The following is a 19,738-nucleotide window of genomic DNA, read 5'->3' as shown; positions in this document are numbered from 1 at the left end:
ACACATACCAATTGCAGGACTGAAGCCGGCTTCAAACCACTTCCAGGGGTAAACTCAGTCCGAGCCGGCGTCAGTTCGGCTTTAAAGGGGTGTTCAAGTCGAGCCAACTCCAACGCCTTGTATCACAACCCTAACACTCCTGACTCCATATGCAGTACACGTGGTGTGCAGCAAAGGAATACAATAACGAAAATGCAGATAATTTGAGAATTAATTATTAGAATCGTATGTTTATTTCATTACCTTGATAAATATGATATTCATATTACAATGAGGTCAATTTAATGTTTGCCGACAGATATTTCCTTTTGACATATAAAATCTTCCTAAATTGTCAGTATCATTATCCTGATTGTTATAAAATTTATTATAAATTCAAATAAGATTCCTGCTCTGTAAGCACATATAATCTAAATTATGGCAATACAATTTATGCACATTCTTATTTTCGATTCATCAGTGTTTTTTGGGGAGGGTATTTTGTTTTGTTTTAGGTTTTCTTATTTCATTCAAGAGATTTAATTTCATCAACACCTATTCATTTCATTTACAAAAACATACACGATCGATACACTGTGGTAAAATATAATTAAATAACTACCAGCATAAATGATGTCTCATACATAGTCAATTAATTGTCCTAAATTACAGATAAATACATGCTTAATTACCTTTCGATTTAAATTGACATTGATATTGATAAGATCATTTTGATCTTGATTATTGAGAATTTGTAATATACTTGTAATAAAGATAAATGATCTCTCGTGGTATATTAAGTGTTATAGTACAGATTTAAGAATTAGATGTTGGTGATGGTTTATTGTGGTAAATATTGGGCGATGGTTCCATGCCTCTCCAGTTCTTTCTCCATCTTGATCAAAGTTGCCACTCCATCCAAGACGGTCTGAACCAGCTGAACCTGAAATAAAGATAGAAGGGTCATGTGTCATTAATTTCCGTCAGGGGCGGCACAACAAAGGGGTAGGGAGCCCCTATGATTTTTCAAAATGAAAAAAAAAAAACACGGAAACGAGAAAGGAAATGGGGGGTATAGTGAAAACAGAAGGAAGAAGGATGTGATATAACATTAATTTTCTTCAAATAATTTAGAAAAAATATGATGTCACATCGAGGTCGCCTCGCCCTCGACCCCCCCCCCCCCTCACCCGCAACATCAAAATATCCCGATGCCGCCGAATTCCTTGTAAAATAACTAACATGATAAAAATGAATGTGATGATATTTCTGTATTTAAGGCATATTGGGTGCATGTGCCCTCACTAGCCATAACATTGTCCAAAATGGTACTTGATTTAGGAGATTCCCCTCAGGTGTTTTCATTAAGATGTAAAAAATAGGCTTTTTTTCATATCAATATTACGCCCACATTGAACGAGAACTGCACTGTAAAAACACTGTTAAAAAATTTAAGCGCGTTGTTATAAATCCTGTTATTTAACCACGTTTTGTTTAAAGTTTCAGCAAGTTGTTTAAGAGAAACAACTTCAAAAAGTTTAAACAACTTGTTGTTAGAGTGCCATTTTTAAAACTGTATCAATATCCTTTTTTAAACCAAAAATTTACCTCTGACTTTCCCAACCTATCAACGTTCGAAATGTCGAAAATGCCATCGGTCGATTCAGTATCGACTCCACCGGTCCCTCTCTTCTGAAGGCGGAGCCTCTCTAGTATCACCTCAAATCGTGGATCCTGCGCAACATGGTTAAACGTTAAAAAAATCAGGATAAGAAATTTAAAAGGTTATATTCTACTTATACGGTAAAAACTCGATTTCATACAATGCTGTTTTCTATAGGCCTATGAACCTTACAGCAGTTGTTTACATTTTATAATAAGATGCTTAATTTATTGATAATTAAATATTAAAGAACAAACTTTTTCTCTGTGTTATCTGGGATCCAACGCAAGCAGAGAGTTGTTTAAGAACAAAAAAGGCGAAGATTATTCAACGAAGCATACACAGTAAAATATATATATATATATCACGCTGTTTAAACCCGACCTCTAACACTGCTCAAACAACAAGTTGTTTAAACTTTTTATTGTTTAAACTTTTGTTTTTAATTCTCTAAATGCTTTCAACATCTTGTTAAAAAATGAAACAATTTCTTTCAAACTTTAAACAATTGATGTTAGAGTGACGGGTTTCAACAACCTGTTTGAAATTTTAAACTGCGTTTTTACAGTGTAATATGTGAAAGTTTGTTCAATATCGAGAAAACGATAAGAAGTTATTGATTTTTTTGTTTTTGTTTTATATAAGTTGTAATCACTATACCTCATAGGGATTTCAAATTGGCACACGATGTAGGTGATAGCGTTTTGATGCAGGAAATCTCCCACAAAACTCCACAATTTCTATCTCACACACAACATTACTTAAAATTCAAAATTCTTTCATTTTTTTATTCCTCGTCCATTTCTTTCAAATTTCAACATTTTAGATTTTCCTAATTTTCTAATTTCACAAAAAATAATGTAATCATCAAGGTAGGATTCTCTTTAATCAAATCAAAAAAAGAAAACCGACTTCGTTCAACCTTTGGTAATGTTGTCTCCTTCTTTTTAATCAAGAAAATCAATTTCCATCAACCCCTGTTTTTTATATTTTCTTCTCTCTTTTTTAGTAATCAATATCCTTGAAATTAATTAAGCTTCAAGATTCCAAAGTTGGATACACATGACGGTCAAGAATATTAATCACATTTATTATATTGACATGCAACGACTATCCCTCCAACAATCTAGTTGATTATTGTTGGCTTGAAAAATAACGTTTTTAGCATTCAGAAAAAAGATGTCTTTAAGATGGTCAGTTATCAATACATTTCCAACGGTTCAATTCCACGAGGGTATATGTGTAATGCAAATACTTTTTTTTGGGGGGGGGGTTGAAAAAGAATTGATGATGAATTAGAAGAGACATTTTTTAAAGAAAACAATAATATTTAAAAGAAAAAAATATATTTTGATATTTGCAATGTATTGAAGCCAAAATTGGAAATGACATGATATGACCAAATTTTAATGATCGCGCTACAATAGTTTGCTTAGCAAAATGACCTTCGGTGCAACGGTATTCAAAAATAGAATCAGACTAGTTTGCTTTTGATCTCTGAATTAATCATCATTTAATTCATGATTTTGTGAAAAACATTTTGTCAAAAAAACAAATCGGGAGCGTATTAGGGATGTGACCAAGAGCGTCTAGTGAAATCTATTATTTTATCTATTTCTATTTTGTTGTTGTTGTTTGCCTCTATTGAAGAAAAACATATACATAATTACAAACCAAAGGTTTCACAATACATCACATTCAAAACAAAGTTTACACAATAAGTCGTAAATTATGAATACATAAGATTTAGGACAATTAGGACAAAATCACGTTCAAAACTTTCTTTACAAAAATTTAGATAAGCCCTAAAGCAACTCGTGCTTTGGTCCTTTTTTCTATCAATGCTATACATTTCTAATCGTTTTCTTGTTTCTCTATAACAAACACATGTTTAAAAGCAAAACTTCCTGTCTCGTTCTTAATTAAGTTTACAGTATAAAGACCAAAATTATTGTTACAAATATTTCACTTTCGGTGTTACGTTGTAAACTTCTCGCTAAATAATTTCGATATTCAAAACATGGTCTGTTAGTTCACATTTCAATAACAAACATCGTCTCATGTAAAAAGTCTCTTGAAAAATCTAATGACGATTTTATTCTTAAAAAAAATTAAAATTGTGAAAGGGAGAATAATGGCAGTTTTTACCTGGCTAACGAGAGGGATTTTAAGGTGTACACCAGCTCGGAGTCCAGTTCCAAGATTCGAAGGACACGTCAAAATATATCCAAGGTGTTCATTCCACATGAACTCGTGTCCTGCTTCCTTTATCTTCCTTTCAAACTATTAACGATAATGAGGTAGGGAGAGAGAGGGAGGGGAGGGGGAGGGATGGGATGGGGCGATAGAGGAAGAGAGGAATGCGATGGGAAGAGACAGAGATATATTTTTTCCAGTAAAAAAAGGTTACTTTAATATTGAAAGAAATTAGATAAACGCAAACAACGTAGTTGCCACACGTTGTTTGCATTTATCTAATTTCTTTCAATATATATATATATATTTATCTAGTAATGTCACAAATATTTTTGCATGGCTCCATGAAAAACATGAAATATTGAAATTACTTGGAGCTCAATACAAAACTATCAATTTATTAATATGCATTAATTAATCTGTTAATCAATAAGCATTGATGGTTTAGTAATATTCTCGCGAAAATACTTATTATTACTGGTCTTAATTGGTTTGTATGGCTACATACATATAGGGCCCTATATACAGTATATTTATAATGGAAAACGAAGGTACTATTATTTTTGAATGGCTGCAAGAAAACAGCCAAAATGTAATTACCCTGCTGCACACTAGACGCTGTTTAAAATTTCAAGCACGTTGTTTCAGCTGGTCACTGTAACATCTATTGTTTAAACATTCAAACTTTTGAACAAGTTGTTTAAACTTTAAAATAAGTTGTTTAAACAAGTGTTAATAATTGTTTTAAAGTTAAACCCTTATTGTCAGATGTACAGGCTTTGACAACGTGCTTATTAAGTCCAAAAGCAGTTTACAGTACACTGTAAAAAGATATTGTGTAAAATTTAACTAGTACGCAGGGTAATTATGTGTCCAACGACTTTGGGGGCAGTATTTCACCCAATGCAGGAAGCATATTGTCCAGTAAAGTTTAAAAAAAACAAGCAGCAATTACTTCAGAATGGGCAAAATTGTCATCACTCTGTATAAATAAAAATGCCCAAAAGAAATGCCCAATGTTGGTTGGACACATAATTACCCTCATGGAGCATTTTTACCCAATATTTTCTAGAGTGTATAGGATAGTCTACCTCTTTCAGACCACTGCAGAACCTCTGGAACACTCGAACCATATTTGCACCCTTCTCCATTGATATTAGCCTGATGTGATCCTCTTCATTTACCCACACAAGAAAGTTTTTCTGATAGTTGTGCCTGTGTGCAAAATGGCAGAATCCAGCAATGAAGAACTAAATAAAAGGCAGCCAACAGCTGTCTATATACTAAAAAGAACATTGATTTCCTCCCCTTTTTTGTATGAGAGAAAGAATGTTATAATCATGGACTGTAGTTAACTTCATTTTTGGGGGCGGTCCAGGATTTTTTTAAAAGGGTGGCATTTTCCTTTTAAAAATTCTCAAAAGCAAAAAAAAAGGATAAATCAATAGAAAAAAATCTTCACTCGCGTAAGTCCGACATTTTCCACGACAAATATTTTGTTATGGCTTTCAAAGGGTATTGGGGTGGGGGCAGGACCGGATGTGCACCCCCCCCCCCTGGATCCGCCACTGGTTTAGTTTATAGACGAGGTTAGATTCAAAGGCCCGTATTCTGAAGTCAGGTTTAACTTAGACCATGGTCTAACTCTGTGCTAAAATTATGGGAAGCCAAAAGTGTCAACATTTTTAATAAGTTCTTTGTTTCTTATGTTTACTGTGCTCTTTCCGGATTCTTCAATGGTGAAGACAATCATCTATTTATACTTCCTAGACAATTATGAATGATTTGAGAGCCAAATGAGCTGAAATATGATATCTCTACTGTTAGTGATTTATGTAACAATTGGCTATCCATACTTAAACCACAACTTTAAACCTGAGTTTAAGTTAAACCTGACTTCAGAATACGGGCCATAGTAGCGTTCCATCAACATTATTCTGTCGTCTGACTGGCTGTCAGGCCTGCATGCCAACTTTCCGTGATTTTGATTGGCTGATCACTGTTATTATGGTAACTCAAACAAAAGACTTGAAACGCTCCCGAGATCTTATATTATACAGATATTGCCTACCTAGAGTTTGAATATAACATTTCCTCTCCCCGACGGAGTTATATTTTTCCCAAGGGATTATATTTTGCCCGAAGCGCGCAGCGCTGAGGGAAAATATTCTCCCGAGGGAAAAATATAGCTTCGGAGGGGAGTTGAAATGTTATTTATTAAAACGATAGACCAGGCAATATCTGTTATATTATATAGTCTATATGGATCAGAGATTGCCTTCATCATCTGGCCCCAACCCGAAATTCTTGCTACAGCTCTGATCCGTCTACGTCATAATAGAAAAAAATTGGAAAATACATCAAGCGCGTTCTTCATGCAATCGACGCATTAACACTAGCGCGTACATCAAATAAACTACATGTACCGTGTTTACACTTAATCGGCATTTGAATCGGCTCGCGGTTCTGAACCGCGAGCCGATGCAGCATCGGCTTTTTCATAGCGTGTAAACGCGAGTAACTTGAATCGGCTCGCGGTTCAGAACCGGCAATTTGCACCACCAAAGTAGTAGGTTCTGAACCGCGAGCCGATGCAGAATCGGCTTTTTTACTACGTGTAAACAGAAAGCCGATTCTGCACCGGCAATTTGTGCGCATTTCAATTACTTTACCATTGTGACGTAATTGTTAGCGCACTGATCCAGCGTTGTCTTTATTATGACGTATATTGTAGGTATGCGTATCATTTCAAGTTTTTGCATCGGCTCGCGGTTCTGAACCGTGAGCTGTAACAACGTGTAAACGCAATCCAAATGCCGATTCTGCATCGGCAATTGGTTCAGAACCAATTGCCGATTAAGTGTAAACACGGTAATGATTACGCAACTTGTAAGCAGAGAGTGACGTCACCTTAGTGAATATAACGCTGCAATTGAAAATACAACGCAGTTATATTCACTGAGGTGACGTCAAAACCTCGAATATACCAAATGCGATCCTCGCAGCTATGATCACGTGATGGCGTATTGACCTATCACTGATTCGAACCTACATAAGCTATGTAATATAATTATATATCACCAGCCTTATTATTGTTAAACATCTTTAAATCATCCAAAATTGTACATAACATTCGTACACGTACGTAGTGCACAAAGCACAGGTTTAATTTTGTCCAAAGTCAAAACGGAAATGGGCAAACAAAGTTTTTCTTTGCTGGCGCATCTATTTGAAATAATTTACCCCATTTTTTAAAGAAATGCCCACTCAGAATCCTCATTCAGTATTTTATTTTGGCGTTATAATAGCCTTAATATATAAACTGGCCATTTGTGTTGTTTTATGTTGTCTTCTTATCACTTTGCCTGTCTTAACTTCACATTGTATGCTTTTCATAATTGTTTGTAATTTTCGTATTTTTGTTGTAGGGCCTCCAAGGACAACTGTTACAATATGCCAGTTACTCATGGAGCCGCCTACTAAAAAAGACCTACAAATAAATAAATAAAAGCAACATGAAATCAAGAAACTCGTGTATATACCATATTCCCCTTGCGTCGGGCCAATCTCTAGCCATACCAGCGCATGTGAGCAGAGGAGAAACTGGTTTGTCGAATAGAAAATGATCATCAATCAGTTTCTGTTGATCTTGTTCAGACATGGTTGTCAAGGAATAATACTTCCCAGTCAAATCGCCTTTCATACCACCAAGAGCCTGAGTCACAATCTAAACAAAATATATATTTTTTATTATTATTTGACCCGCTTTACTGAACATCGTAAGTTTCTCGTTAAAGGAGAAATATATTGATTATGAATATGGCCTTATTATATATCAGTGGAGAGGTAATGATGTGAGGATAACCATTAGGTCATTCAAAAATAACGAAAATAATACATAAGGTTGAAATCGCCAATTAAAAAGCGCTAAAATGCCTCTCCGAAATATGCCTCGCATCGGTCTCTGAATTGACTCGAATTTGATGACGTCACTGTCTGTACGAGAGGCGTGATTGGCTCTCCCACGTCAAGCTCCACTTGCATGCAAAACCTGTTGCGAGGGTACGTTTTCTCCACACTGACACTGAATACTTCGATCATGAAATGAAAGAAAACCCAGAAGTTTATCTAGATTTGGATTTTCAAATTGATGATTATGCAGATGAAGAGAATGATGATAAAGTTTCTAACTCTAGAAAAACAAAGTGACGTGGATGGTGGTAAATTAAGGGAATTACGCCGGTGATGATGAGTAGGACAATTCAACTTGCAAGCCGATTCGCTACCAACGCATGCAGCTGTTAGCTGCACCGCGGGTCAAATCCATGAAAATGAATTCCATGCAGCATGACCACATCCAGACAGAGTCTCTTTCCTCTATCAACAACATAATGAGAAGGAAAATAATAAAATAACTGTACTTACAAATAAGTGAATATATCCGAACCTAGACTGAAGGTAAATCAACTCAAGGAGTAGCAGCAGACGATATGCACCGACGATGAATTTCACGTGGCTGGAATAGATTGTCACTCGTTCTGTTAGATAAAATTTCTATCTCATTATTTTGACTAAATTACGAAACTCGGAGAATTAGTATTCTACATAAAAATTAAGTAACACCTGGTACTATTTTTTGAATTACGATAAAATATTTTTGAAGCAAAGAAATTGAGGTAAATTAAAATAAGATATAAAGGATCATCCACTTAGCCGCATGCGATTGTAAACAAACAATCAAAAGCACATGGCCAGCTTGCTCCACTGAACTGAAAATACGTATTTTCAGTTCAGTGGCTTGCTCGCCCATAGAGTTGGATAAAGCGTAGCTTTATCCAACTCTATGTGCTCGCCTTGCTGATTGTTTACAATCGAATGCGAGCTAGGCGGATGATCTTTTATATCTGATTTTAATTCACCTCATTTTCTTTGCTTCAAAAAGGTTTTATCGTAATTCAAAAAATATAGTACCAGGTGTTACTTAATTTTTATGTAGAATACTAATTCTCCGAGTTTCGTAATTTAGTCAAAATAACGAGATAGAAATTTTATCTAACAGAACGAGTGACAATCTCCCAGCCACGTGAAATTCATCGTCGGTGCATGTCGTCTGCTGTTATTCCTTGAGTTGATTTACCTTCAGCCTAGGTTCGGATATATTCACTTGTTTGTAAGTACAGTTATATCATTATTTTCATTCTCATTATGTTGTTGATAGAAGAAAGAGACTCTGTCTGGATGTGGTCGTGATGGAATTCATTTTCATGGATTTGACCCGCGGAGCAGCTATCAGCTGCATGTGTTGGTAGCGAATCGGCATGCAAGTTGAATTGTCCGACTCATAACCACCGGCGTAATTCCCCTAATGTATACCTCTATCCACGTCACTTTGTTTTTCTAGAGCTAGAAACTTCATCATCATTCTCTTCATCTTCATAATCATCAATTTGAAAATCCAAATCTAGATAAAATTCTGGGTTTTCTTTCATTTCGGGATCGAAGTATATTCAGTGACAATGTAGAGAAAACGTACCCTCGCAACAGGTTTTGCATGCAAGTGGAGCTTCACGTTAGAGGGCCAATCACGCCTCTCGTACAGAAAGTGACGTCATAAAAAAATCCCCAATTTCGCGGACGTAATTCTGCGTATTTGAAGCATTCAGAGAGAGAACTTTAAACTATCAATTAACTGAGTTCCATCGGTCTCCATGATAAATGATTTACACCATCGTGTTCTCCTTATTTTCTCCTTTAATTTGATATATGATTCTCCATTTTTACGATTTTCAATATAGTTCTACTTTAATGAAAGGGGTTGACTTACAGACTCTCGACATTATCAAAAAATAAATCTTCTCTCTTCTTCCTTTGTTTTGGAATGTCTTGCATTGTATAAAAAGGATATCACCGAAAAAAAAAATGTAACTAATAACCTTCAGCAACATTTTTTCTTACTTCGGAGAAGAACAGAGCCATCAATGACTCGAGCCTGAAGAGATCGAGTGATCTATCCTTCTCTTTTGCAAATCAGTGATCAGATCATTTCGATATTTTGTTATTTTTCATTTTTGTTTCCTGTATAATGTTTCGAATTTTGTACGATAGATAAAACCAAACCAAGAATATTACGAATTGAAGAACAATATCACGAGTTGTTTAAACAAATATGTGTGTGAAGGTGAGTATGTGTGTGTGGGTGAGGGTGTGTTTGTAGGGGTGATACCTCTTCGATTTTTCGGCGCTCGGCTCTGCTGCACGCAGGAGGAAGTCGGAACCCTCGAATCGATCTCCCGGTGCGAACACGAGACGAGAGAACGTAGTTGGGATCGAGAGTAACCGCTCGGAGGTGGTTCTGGTTCAAATCGGTTGGGTGGATATTATTCGGTCCATAACCGTCATGTCGGTTTTGAATGACAGCGTCGAAGAGCTCCTTGAAAACCTACCCGATTTCCAAGAAACAAAAGAAACGAGGGAAGAAAAAAAATAGATGAAAAGCCATTGCCCTGGGAAGCAGGGGTGCTGAAGCACCCCTCCCCCCAAAAAAACCAATGGGGGTGCTGCGTGTATTATTCTCTAAAGGCAGCACCCCTGGTAGTCTGGAAGAGATGTAAAAACTGAAAAATGTACCCAAAATGACCTTCATTTTGTAGTGAAACCCTTTTTATTATCATTATTATTATAATTTTTTTTGCCTTTCAAATTTAAATCAGCAACCCCAGTAAAAAAAAAATCGTTCCCAGGGCTCTGCAAGAAGATAATGATGATAATGATGATAAAGAGAAGGAGCGCAGGAAGAGGGGGACAAAAAGAACATAAAAGAAGGGGAGGCAGAGAAGGAGGAGGAGGAGGATGCGAATTAGTAAAAGTAGTAGTAGTAGTAGTAGTAGTAGTAGTAGTAGTAGTAGTAGTAGTAGTACTAGTAGTGGTGGTAGTAGTAGAAGAAGTAGAAGTAGTAGTAGTAGAAGTAGTAGTAGTAGTAGTAGTAGAAGTAGTAGTAATGGTAGTGGTTGTATAGTAGTAGTAGTGGTAGTAGTAGTAGTAATAGTAGTAGTAGTAGTAGTAGTAGTAGTAGTAGTAGTAGTAGTAGTAGTAGTAGTAGTAGTAGTAGTAGTAGTAGTATAGTAGTAGTAGTAGTAGTAATAATAAAAAATAATGATGATGATGATGATGAGAACAATGATTGTAATAATATAATAATAACAATAATGATTACGATATAAATGTGAAGGAAAAGAACAAGAAGAAGGAAGAGAGACAGCCAGAGATAATTCAAATGATGAAATTGTTAGAAAGAGCATGGACAGGCCATCAAAGTGATTGAATCATTTACCTCGTACGATTCTTCATCTCCTGCGACCATACCAACGGTCATAATGAACGGATGCCCAGGGTTGTCCAACCCGGTCTGGATGCACTGGTCAAGGGTCCATCCAGTACTGGTCCTTCTATCACAAAGCTTTGAGTAGAGTTTGACTGTCAGATACTTGGCCATGATGTTGTTATGTTTAACCAGGTCAGGATAGCAAGAAATGCCAGTTGGGCGTGGCCTTGTTAACTGCCGGGACCCTCCGCAGCATTTCATCTTTCTGTTGGGATATAAAAATATATAAAGAAATTGATTTTATTTCAGAGGAAACATTATCAATTGATACATACTGGAGTCTATTACTTAAATAACTTACAAACCAATCCAAGCAGGAACCTCTAATTCCATAGAATTTCAGTTTTTCTATTAAAATATTGTGATTGATACAATCAAACGCCTTTGATAAATCTAAAAATATTCCAATAAAAAATTGCTTATTTTCAAATGTTTCAGAAATGGTATTAATAAAATCAAGTAATGCCATATACCGTAAGGGCACTAGTATTCAACCCGTTTGGAGAGTTTCCTCAAATATATAGAAATATAGAATTTACCTGAATTTCAGACCCGTCTTATTTCCAAGAGCAAATGCTGGTTATTCTTTTTCCGCTATTTTTTTCTTCAACCAGTTGACTGTGTGCGCGGGCGATCGAATTATACGGCGACGGATTTTGGTACTAGTATTCAACCCGTCGGTACTAGTATTCAACCTAGCGATGAAAGATGGCCCTGTCTCTCAATCTGCCCTTGTCCCATCCGACTATGGACTAGATCATTTGAGATGGGACCAAACAGGGAATTAATCAAAGCCAGAGACTTACATAGATCTAGATCTAATTTAGCAATCTAAACCCTTTTGAGATTTGCTATCAATCCTCACTAGGTTGAATACTAGTACCATTCAGTGCAAAAGGCCATCGCCGCATAATTCGATCCTCCGCGCATACAGTCGACAGATTGACAAAGAAAATATCGACAACAGATTACCCTGGAAATAACAAAGGTGTGAAATTAAGATAAATTCCCCATTTCTAAATATTTTGGGGAATATGTCAAAATCTTTGAATTATGCCGGGTTGAATACTAGTACCCATACGGTACGAAGAATATTTTTTTCCTAAAACCATATTGTCTATTATACAAAATATTATTACTACATAGAAATGACATGAGGCGAGTATAAACAAGTTTTTCAAAAATCTTAGAAAATGTAGAGAGTACTGAAATTGGACGGTAGTTATTTAATACACATTTATCCCCTTTCTTGTAGACAGGAATAACTTTCGCTAACTTAAGCTTACTTGGAAAAGTCCCGTTTTGTAAAGAACAATTAAAAATATTGCACAAAGGTTTTACAAATAATAAAATAGTCTTTTTAATAATGTCAACGTCTGTATCATCATATCCAGGACTTTTACTAGATTTTAGATATCTTACAATTTCTAGTATTTCATGACATTCAATTGGATTCATGAACATAGAATGTATATGATATTTTTTAGGAAGGAACTCTGAAAAATGATTCTGTACAACTGGTAATGTTCTTTCAATGTCATTCCCAACATCAGCGAAAAAGTTATTAAATGCATTTACAATAGTATTTTTGTCAAAAATTTGTACATCGTCAATTTTAATGCATAGACAATGTAACTTGTTCTTCACTCGATTCAAAATATGATTAATTATTTTCCAAGTACTTTTTGTGTTGTTACAAGATTTCTTAAACAAATTAAAATAATATTCTCTCTTGTGTCTACGTATCTCACAAGTTACTAGATTTCTATAAGTACAGTAAACATTTTCTCTATACGTTGTTGGGTTTTTAAGATACTTCCTATACAAAAGATGTTTTTTATTAATCATTTTCTTTAATCCTGAATCAAACCAGGGTTTATTCTTATTAGATATATTTTGTTTTACTGTTTGAAGAGGAAAACATTCATTGTAAATACTAGTAAGACTCAACATAAATGAATCAAACTTAATATCAACATCTGGCGATTCAAGAACCATATTCCTGTCAACAGTTTGCAATTTAGTACAAAATCTAGAAGTATTAACCTCATTTATAACACGCTTATATTTTACATTATTGCACAGTGATTTATGGGGAAAACTATAAAATTTAGAAAAGGTAAAAATAGGCAGGTGATCACTCACATCACTTAAAATTATGCCAGTACCAAGGTTGTATTCAGGCCTGTTTATAAATACATTATCAATAAGAGTCACAGAATTATCAGTAATCCGTGTTGGTTTGAGAATCAACGGAGTAAAGGAAAATGTAAGAAGAAAATCAATAAATTTATCAATATCATTATTCATTGTGGGATTCAATAAATCAACATTAAAATCACCAATCAATTGACATTCCTTTTGCCCTGATGATATTTTATGGAGCGATGGCTCAACAAAGTTAAAAAAATCAGTGACAGGTTGAGAAGGGGGTCTGTACACTGTGGCAAGAATTAAGCTTTTTTTCTTTGTGAGACACTTCAATAAAAATCGACTCAATAGATTCATTAAAAACATCAAGATCAGTGCGCTGATGAAACCTCACACCATTTTTAATAAAAAAGCCAACACCTCCACCTCGCTTATTCGTACGCCCAGTACCAACAAAATTGTAACCACTGAATATAAATGTCTCGTCATTGATTAGCCAAGTCTCAGACAGAGCTATGATATGGAATGAAAAATTCAAAGTAGACAAAAGAGATTCAATATTTTCAAAATTTTTCTTAATACTTCGACAATTGAAATGCACAACTGACAGTGTACTATGATCATTAAGATTGTATTGGCAAGAACTAAAGTGATTATTTAATTGAGGTGGCAGATAATAGCAGGTATCATTAATAAAATCATTCTCTACAGTCCCCACAGAAGCATGCTCCTGTAAACTCTCCTTACAAAAAGGACATTCATGATTATTCAAATTTGGGAGTTGCCTCAAACAAAAAGAACAAGACGTTGAAATAGACATTTAAATAACATATGAACAGGTTTAACAAAAGCACATAAATAATAAGACTACTCATAAATTGATAAAAATGTTCGTTTCAGAAAGAGAGAGATAGAAAGAAAGGAGTAGCTTCGGAGTGAATGTAATCATAGTATTAAGCATATTAATTAATTCAAATGCTGGCAAGATTTCTGCAATGAAAATGTTTAGTATACAGGTAGGTAGGTGGGTACAGCTAGCTTACTCACAATTACAGAGACAGGTAAGTACTGTACATGTAGGTACATGTACATGATCAGATCAGCTTTTCTTCATCTTCTCCAAATCATACACACTTAAAGTAGAACTATATTGAAAATCGTAAAAATGGAGAATCATATATCAAATTAAAGGAGAAAATAAGGAGAACACGATGGTGTAAATCATTTATCATGGAGACCGATGGAACTCAGTTAATTGATAGTTTAAAGTTCTCTCTCTGAATGCTTCAAACACGCAGAATTACGTCCGCGAAATTGGGGATTTTTTTATGACGTCACTTTCTGTACGAGAGGCGTGATTGGCCCTCTAACGTGAAGCTCCACTTGCATGCAAAACCTGTTGCGAGGGTACGTTTTCTCCACATTGTCACTGAATATACTTCGATCCCGAAATGATTATGAAGATGAAGAGAATGATGATGAAGTTTCTAGCTCTAGAAAAACAAAGTGACGTGGATAGAGGTATACATTAGGGGAATTACGCCGGTGATTATGAGTCGGACAATTCAACTTGCATGCCGATTCGCTACCAACACATGCAGCTGATAGCTGCTCCGCGGGTCAAATCCATGAAAATGAATTCCATCACGACCACATCCAGACAGAGTCTCTTTCTTCTATCAACAACATAATGAGAATGAAAATAATGATATAACTGTACTTACAAACAAGTGAATATATCCGAACCTAGGCTGAAGGTAAATCAACTCAAGGAATAACAGCAGACGACATGCACCGACGATGAATTTCACGTGGCTGGGAGATTGTCACTCGTTCTGTTAGATAAAATTTCTATCTCATTATTTTGACTAAATTACGAAACTCGGAGAATTAGTATTCTACATAAAAATTAAGTAACACCTGGTACTATATTTTTTGAATTACGATAAAACCTTTTTGAAGCAAAGAAAATGAGGTGAATTAAAATCAGATATAAAAGATCATCCGCCTAGCTCGCATTCGATTGTAAACAATCAGCAAGGCGAGCACATAGAGCAAGCACATGGGCGAGCAAGCCACTGAACTGAAAATACGTATTTTCAGTTCAGTGGAGCAAGCTGGCCATGTGCTTTTGATTGTTTGTTTACAATCGCATGCGGCTAAGTGGATGATCCTTTATATCTTTTTTTAATTTACCTCAATTTCTTTGCTTCAAAAATATTTTATCGTAATTCAAAAAATAGTACCAGGTGTTACTTAATTTTTATGTAGAATACTAATTCTCCGAGTTTCGTAATTTAGTCAAAATAATGAGCTATACATATTTTTATCTAACAGAACGAGTGACAATCTATTCCAGCCACGTGAAATTCATCGTCGGTGCATATCGTCTGCTGCTATTCCTTGAGTTGATTTACCTTCAGCCTAGGTTCGGATATATTCACTTATTTGTAAGTACAGTTATTTTATTATTTTCCTTCTCATTATGTTGTTGATAGAGGAAAGAGACTCTGTCTGGATGTGGTCGCGCATGCTGCATGGAATTCATTTTCATGGATTTGACCCGCGGTGCAGCTAGCAGCTGCATGCGTTCGTATATTATAGCGAATCGGCTTGCAAGTTGAATTGTCCTACTCATCATCACCGGCGTAATTCCCTTAATTTACCACCATCCACGTCACTTTGTTTTTCTAGAGTTAGAAACTTTATCATCATTCTCTTCATCTGCATAATCATCAATTTGAAAATCCAAATCTAGATAAACTTCTGGGTTTTCTTTCATTTCATGATCGAAGTATTCAGTGTCAGTGTGGAGAAAACGTACCCTCGCAACAGGTTTTGCATGCAAGTGGAGCTTGACGTGGGAGAGCCAATCACGCCTCTCGTACAGACAGTGACGTCATCAAATTCGAGTCAATTCAGAGACCGATGCGAGGCATATTTCGGAGAGGCATTTTAGCGCTTTTTAATTGGCGATTTCCACCTTATGTATTATTTTCGTTATTTTTGAATGACCTAATGGTAATCCTCACATCATTACCTCTCCACTGATATACAATAAGGCCATATTCATAATCAATATATTTCTCCTTTAAGATCAGCTTTGTGGCTGTTTTTCCTCCTGTTGCTGGGATTAACGCGATGACTCGACCATCAGATGACCATGCTGACTGAATGACAGGATGAGCGCGAGCTTGCTTGGGAAGAATCTGGTTCTTTGCTGCCCGGGGGGGGGGCACTCGACCAAAAAAGTGGTAGGGGTGTGCCGCGGGCGAGGCAAAAAACGGGGGCCTTGGAGCGGGCTTATTGTAAAAAGGAGGGTCCTCGGAACGGGCTTCGGAACTACAAATGTTTGTGAAAACGGGGGTCCTCGGAACGGATCTCCGTATCTCTGTGAGTGTGTATGCATCCCTATGGAACGGGCAATCGTGCATGACGCAGCTAGCGCGGCCTCCGCCGGGTGCGCTCGGGCTTAGGCGATGGTCGAAAAGCGCTCTACGGCCGCTTTTCACCAAAATTGTAGCAGATCAATGCGACCGGAACGGCGTAACGAAAAATATGCGAAGCTTTGGAGCGGATTTCTTTCTTCTTTTTTTCTCGATAAGAAGGAAATGCTATGCCTTGGAGCGGCTTTCTTTTTTCTTTTTCTCAATAAGACAAAAATGCTATGCCTTGGAACGGAAATTTGAGTGTAAAAATGGGGGTCCCCTCCGCGGCACATACCCACTATGCATTATATACTGAGTGCCCCCCCCCCCTTAGATCTTCGACGATTGTGATGCCGCTTCCTTTCAGCTTCTTTCTGTTTTCCATGATTTCTCTTCGTTTTCTGTAGGTGGTAAGTTTCACGATGATAGAGCGAGCATATTTATCGCGAATGATACTAGAAGCAAGATCAGTAGAAGAAGCCTCACGAGATGCTGAAGCGCTCAATGTCACATCAACAGTAGATGGACGTCCGGTCGTTGACGATGGATGAGCCTTCGGTTTTCCTGTCCGATGAGAACGATCGATGTCTGTTGTTTTGTCAAGTTGAATGCCCAGCTTTCCACATATGATGTCTGTTGCCAAGTCATCAGTGTTCTCTCCAGTTGTCTCCTTCACACCAAATATCCGAATGCATGAACGCCGGGAGTACTGCTCCATGTTGTCAATCGCATTCTCTAGCTTTGAACATCTGTTGTTTTGGCTGGAAATCTTTTCACGAAGATGCATGATTTCTCTTTCTTTCTCATCCACTCTATTGTGTAGGTTGATGACATCACCCTTTTCAGATTCAGATTCAGATTCAGATTTATTTCCAACAGAAATGACATAAATATTGATACAAATCATTTTTTATACATTATAACAAATATTTACGATACAAAACATTAATGATAATTAACATATCAAGATAATACAAAACATTATTGTAGACAAAATTATGATATATAGTTTAGATAGAAGAAAAGTATCTGTGGAAATGGGAGATTCACTCAAAAGCATAGCTTGTATAAATGTGAACCCCCCTCAAGGAAGAGAAAAGAGGAGAGAGAGAGAGAGAGAGACGCAATGGTTGCTATTTGCCTACGGAGATTTACTGAAAAGATTAAAAAGTACAGGATAACCCACAGAACAAGACAAAACGAAAAAAGAATAAAATAAAGCGAGAAAAAAAAAAAAAAAAAAAACAGGATGACAAAAGGAGAAATAAACATAAATAGAACCAGGACGAATTGCGACCGAAAGAGAGGATAAAACAAAATGATAAAGACTAACAAAAATAACTTGAAGTCTGACAGGAAATGATAACGAGCAGGAATTAGTAATGAAAACCTCGGTAGGATTTAAGTAAGAAGTTTTTTAGTTTTCTTTTAAAAGAATGTATGGAAGGGCTGTTTTTTATGTTATTGTCGAGGGAGTTCCAAAATCTAGGGCCATCGAACATGAATGTACTCTTTGCCAATAAAGTTCTAAAACGGGGTAAATGAAATTCGTTAGATTGCCTCGTAGGGTAATTATGAAAAGACCGATTAAGAGGAAACATAGAATCAAATACACGTGGAAGTGTGTTTTTGTCAAATTTAAACATACATTGTCCTAAATGAAGTAAGTATAGGTCGCTTATCTTCAGCAATTTGCTATCAAAAAAATAGTGGGTCAGTGTGTGAACGAAAAGCTGAATTATGAATAACACGAAGGGACTTCTTTTGCAGTAATAACAGTCTATCTAAAGTGGTTTGGTGGGTGCTCCCCCAGGCAAGTATCCCATAATTCAAGTAAGGTAAGATCAGGGAAGAATATAGCATTAAAAGTGATGACGACGAAAAATGATATTTCAGTTTATTGATAATGCCAATATTTCGCGAAATAATCTTACATATACAATCTATATGGTATTTCCAGGAAAGCTTATTATCAACGGTAACACCGAGAAATTTAATAAATGTGACACTTTCTAAATTAGTGTCATCTAAAACAATGTCCATGGGAAGTGTATCAATATAATTGCTAAATAGCATATATTTAGTTTTAAGCAGATTAAGAGACAATTTGTTGGATCTTATCCATTGTGTGACTTTTAAAAGTTCATTATTAACAGTATTTACTAAGGTATATGGATTTTTATGGGAATAAAATATATTAGAATCGTCTGCAAAAAGAATGAACGAAAGGACATCAGATGATTTACAAAAGTCATTGATATAAATGATAAATAATAAAGGGCCTAACAAACTGCCTTGCGGGACTCCACAATTAATGTATTGCATGTTGGATGCATGACCATTCAAAGATACAAATTGACGTCTGTCAGACAAGTAGCTTCTGAACCACTCCAAGGCCTTCCCGCGCACCCCATAATGAGAAAGTTTATGTAATAAGATATCATGGTTAATGGTGTCGAAGGCCTTGGAGAAGTCCAGAAAAATGCCGACTAGATGTGAGCAATTATCAAAAGCGTGGGCCACTCTATCAACGAAATTCAACAATGCATGTTCTGTGTTATGTTTTTCTCTTAATCCAAACTGAAAGTTAAAAAAAATATTGTGAGATTTAAAAAAATCAATTGTTTTGCTATAAACCACTTTTTCTAAAAATTTTGGACAAGGATGATAATAAAGAAATTGGGCGATAGTTACTGATACTTAACTTGTCACCCTTTTTGTACAATGGAATGACCTTGGCAATTTTCATGCGATCAGGGACTTGACCGGAGGTTAGAGAAAGGTTAAAAATATATGTCAAAGGATCGACAATTTCAGATATTATACCTTTTAAAATAAAGTTATTGACATCATCGTAACCAGGACTTTTTTTATTATTCAAATTAGATACAATATCAGTAATATCTTTTTTGACTACGGGAGTGAAAAATATTGAACTAG

General features: G+C 35.9%; 1 protein-coding gene across 4 annotated transcripts; it reads right to left on the bottom strand.

Annotated features, from left to right (window-relative positions):
- Positions 1-214: 214 nt before the first annotated feature.
- Positions 215-15,515, bottom strand: LOC129257477 (creatine kinase U-type, mitochondrial-like). Of its 4 annotated transcripts, XM_064096788.1 has the most exons (9): positions 15,323-15,515; positions 15,095-15,205; positions 11,169-11,424; positions 10,062-10,277; positions 7,381-7,565; positions 4,930-5,053; positions 3,791-3,925; positions 1,588-1,713; positions 215-922 (listed from the first exon to the last, which is right to left on the bottom strand). In XM_064096788.1, exons 3-9 carry the CDS (start codon positions 11,418-11,420, stop codon positions 821-823), a joined length of 1,140 nt encoding a protein of 379 aa, XP_063952858.1. In that variant the 5' UTR covers positions 11,421-11,424; positions 15,095-15,205; positions 15,323-15,515; the 3' UTR covers positions 215-820. The 4 variants fall into 4 exon arrangements, with proteins under 4 accessions (XP_063952858.1, XP_063952860.1, XP_054751778.2 ...); XM_064096790.1 differs by lacking the exon at positions 15,095-15,205 and having other exon boundaries at positions 15,323-15,413; XM_054895803.2 differs by having other exon boundaries at positions 15,095-15,405.
- Between the last annotated feature and the right edge of the window lie 4,223 nt (positions 15,516-19,738).

This window comes from Lytechinus pictus, chromosome 3 (genome assembly GCF_037042905.1).
Source record: "Lytechinus pictus isolate F3 Inbred chromosome 3, Lp3.0, whole genome shotgun sequence".
In the NCBI taxonomy this organism is placed as follows: Eukaryota; Metazoa; Echinodermata; class Echinoidea; order Temnopleuroida; family Toxopneustidae; genus Lytechinus; species Lytechinus pictus.
This window is presented reverse-complemented; position numbering and strand designations above follow the sequence as displayed.

Bases quoted from the DNA above. Each gene is read 5' to 3' on its own strand.
- LOC129257477 (XM_064096788.1), bottom strand. From the start codon at position 11,420: ATGAAATGCTGCGGAGGGTCCCGGCAGTTAACAAGGCCACGCCCAACT. The intron at 3,926-4,929 runs GTAGACTATCCT...TATCGTTAATAG, and splicing joins TCTGCAGTGGTCTGAAAGAG to TTTGAAAGGAAGATAAAGGA. The intron at 1,714-3,790 runs GTAAAAACTGCC...CATGTTGCGCAG, and splicing joins AAATCCCTCTCGTTAGCCAG to GATCCACGATTTGAGGTGAT.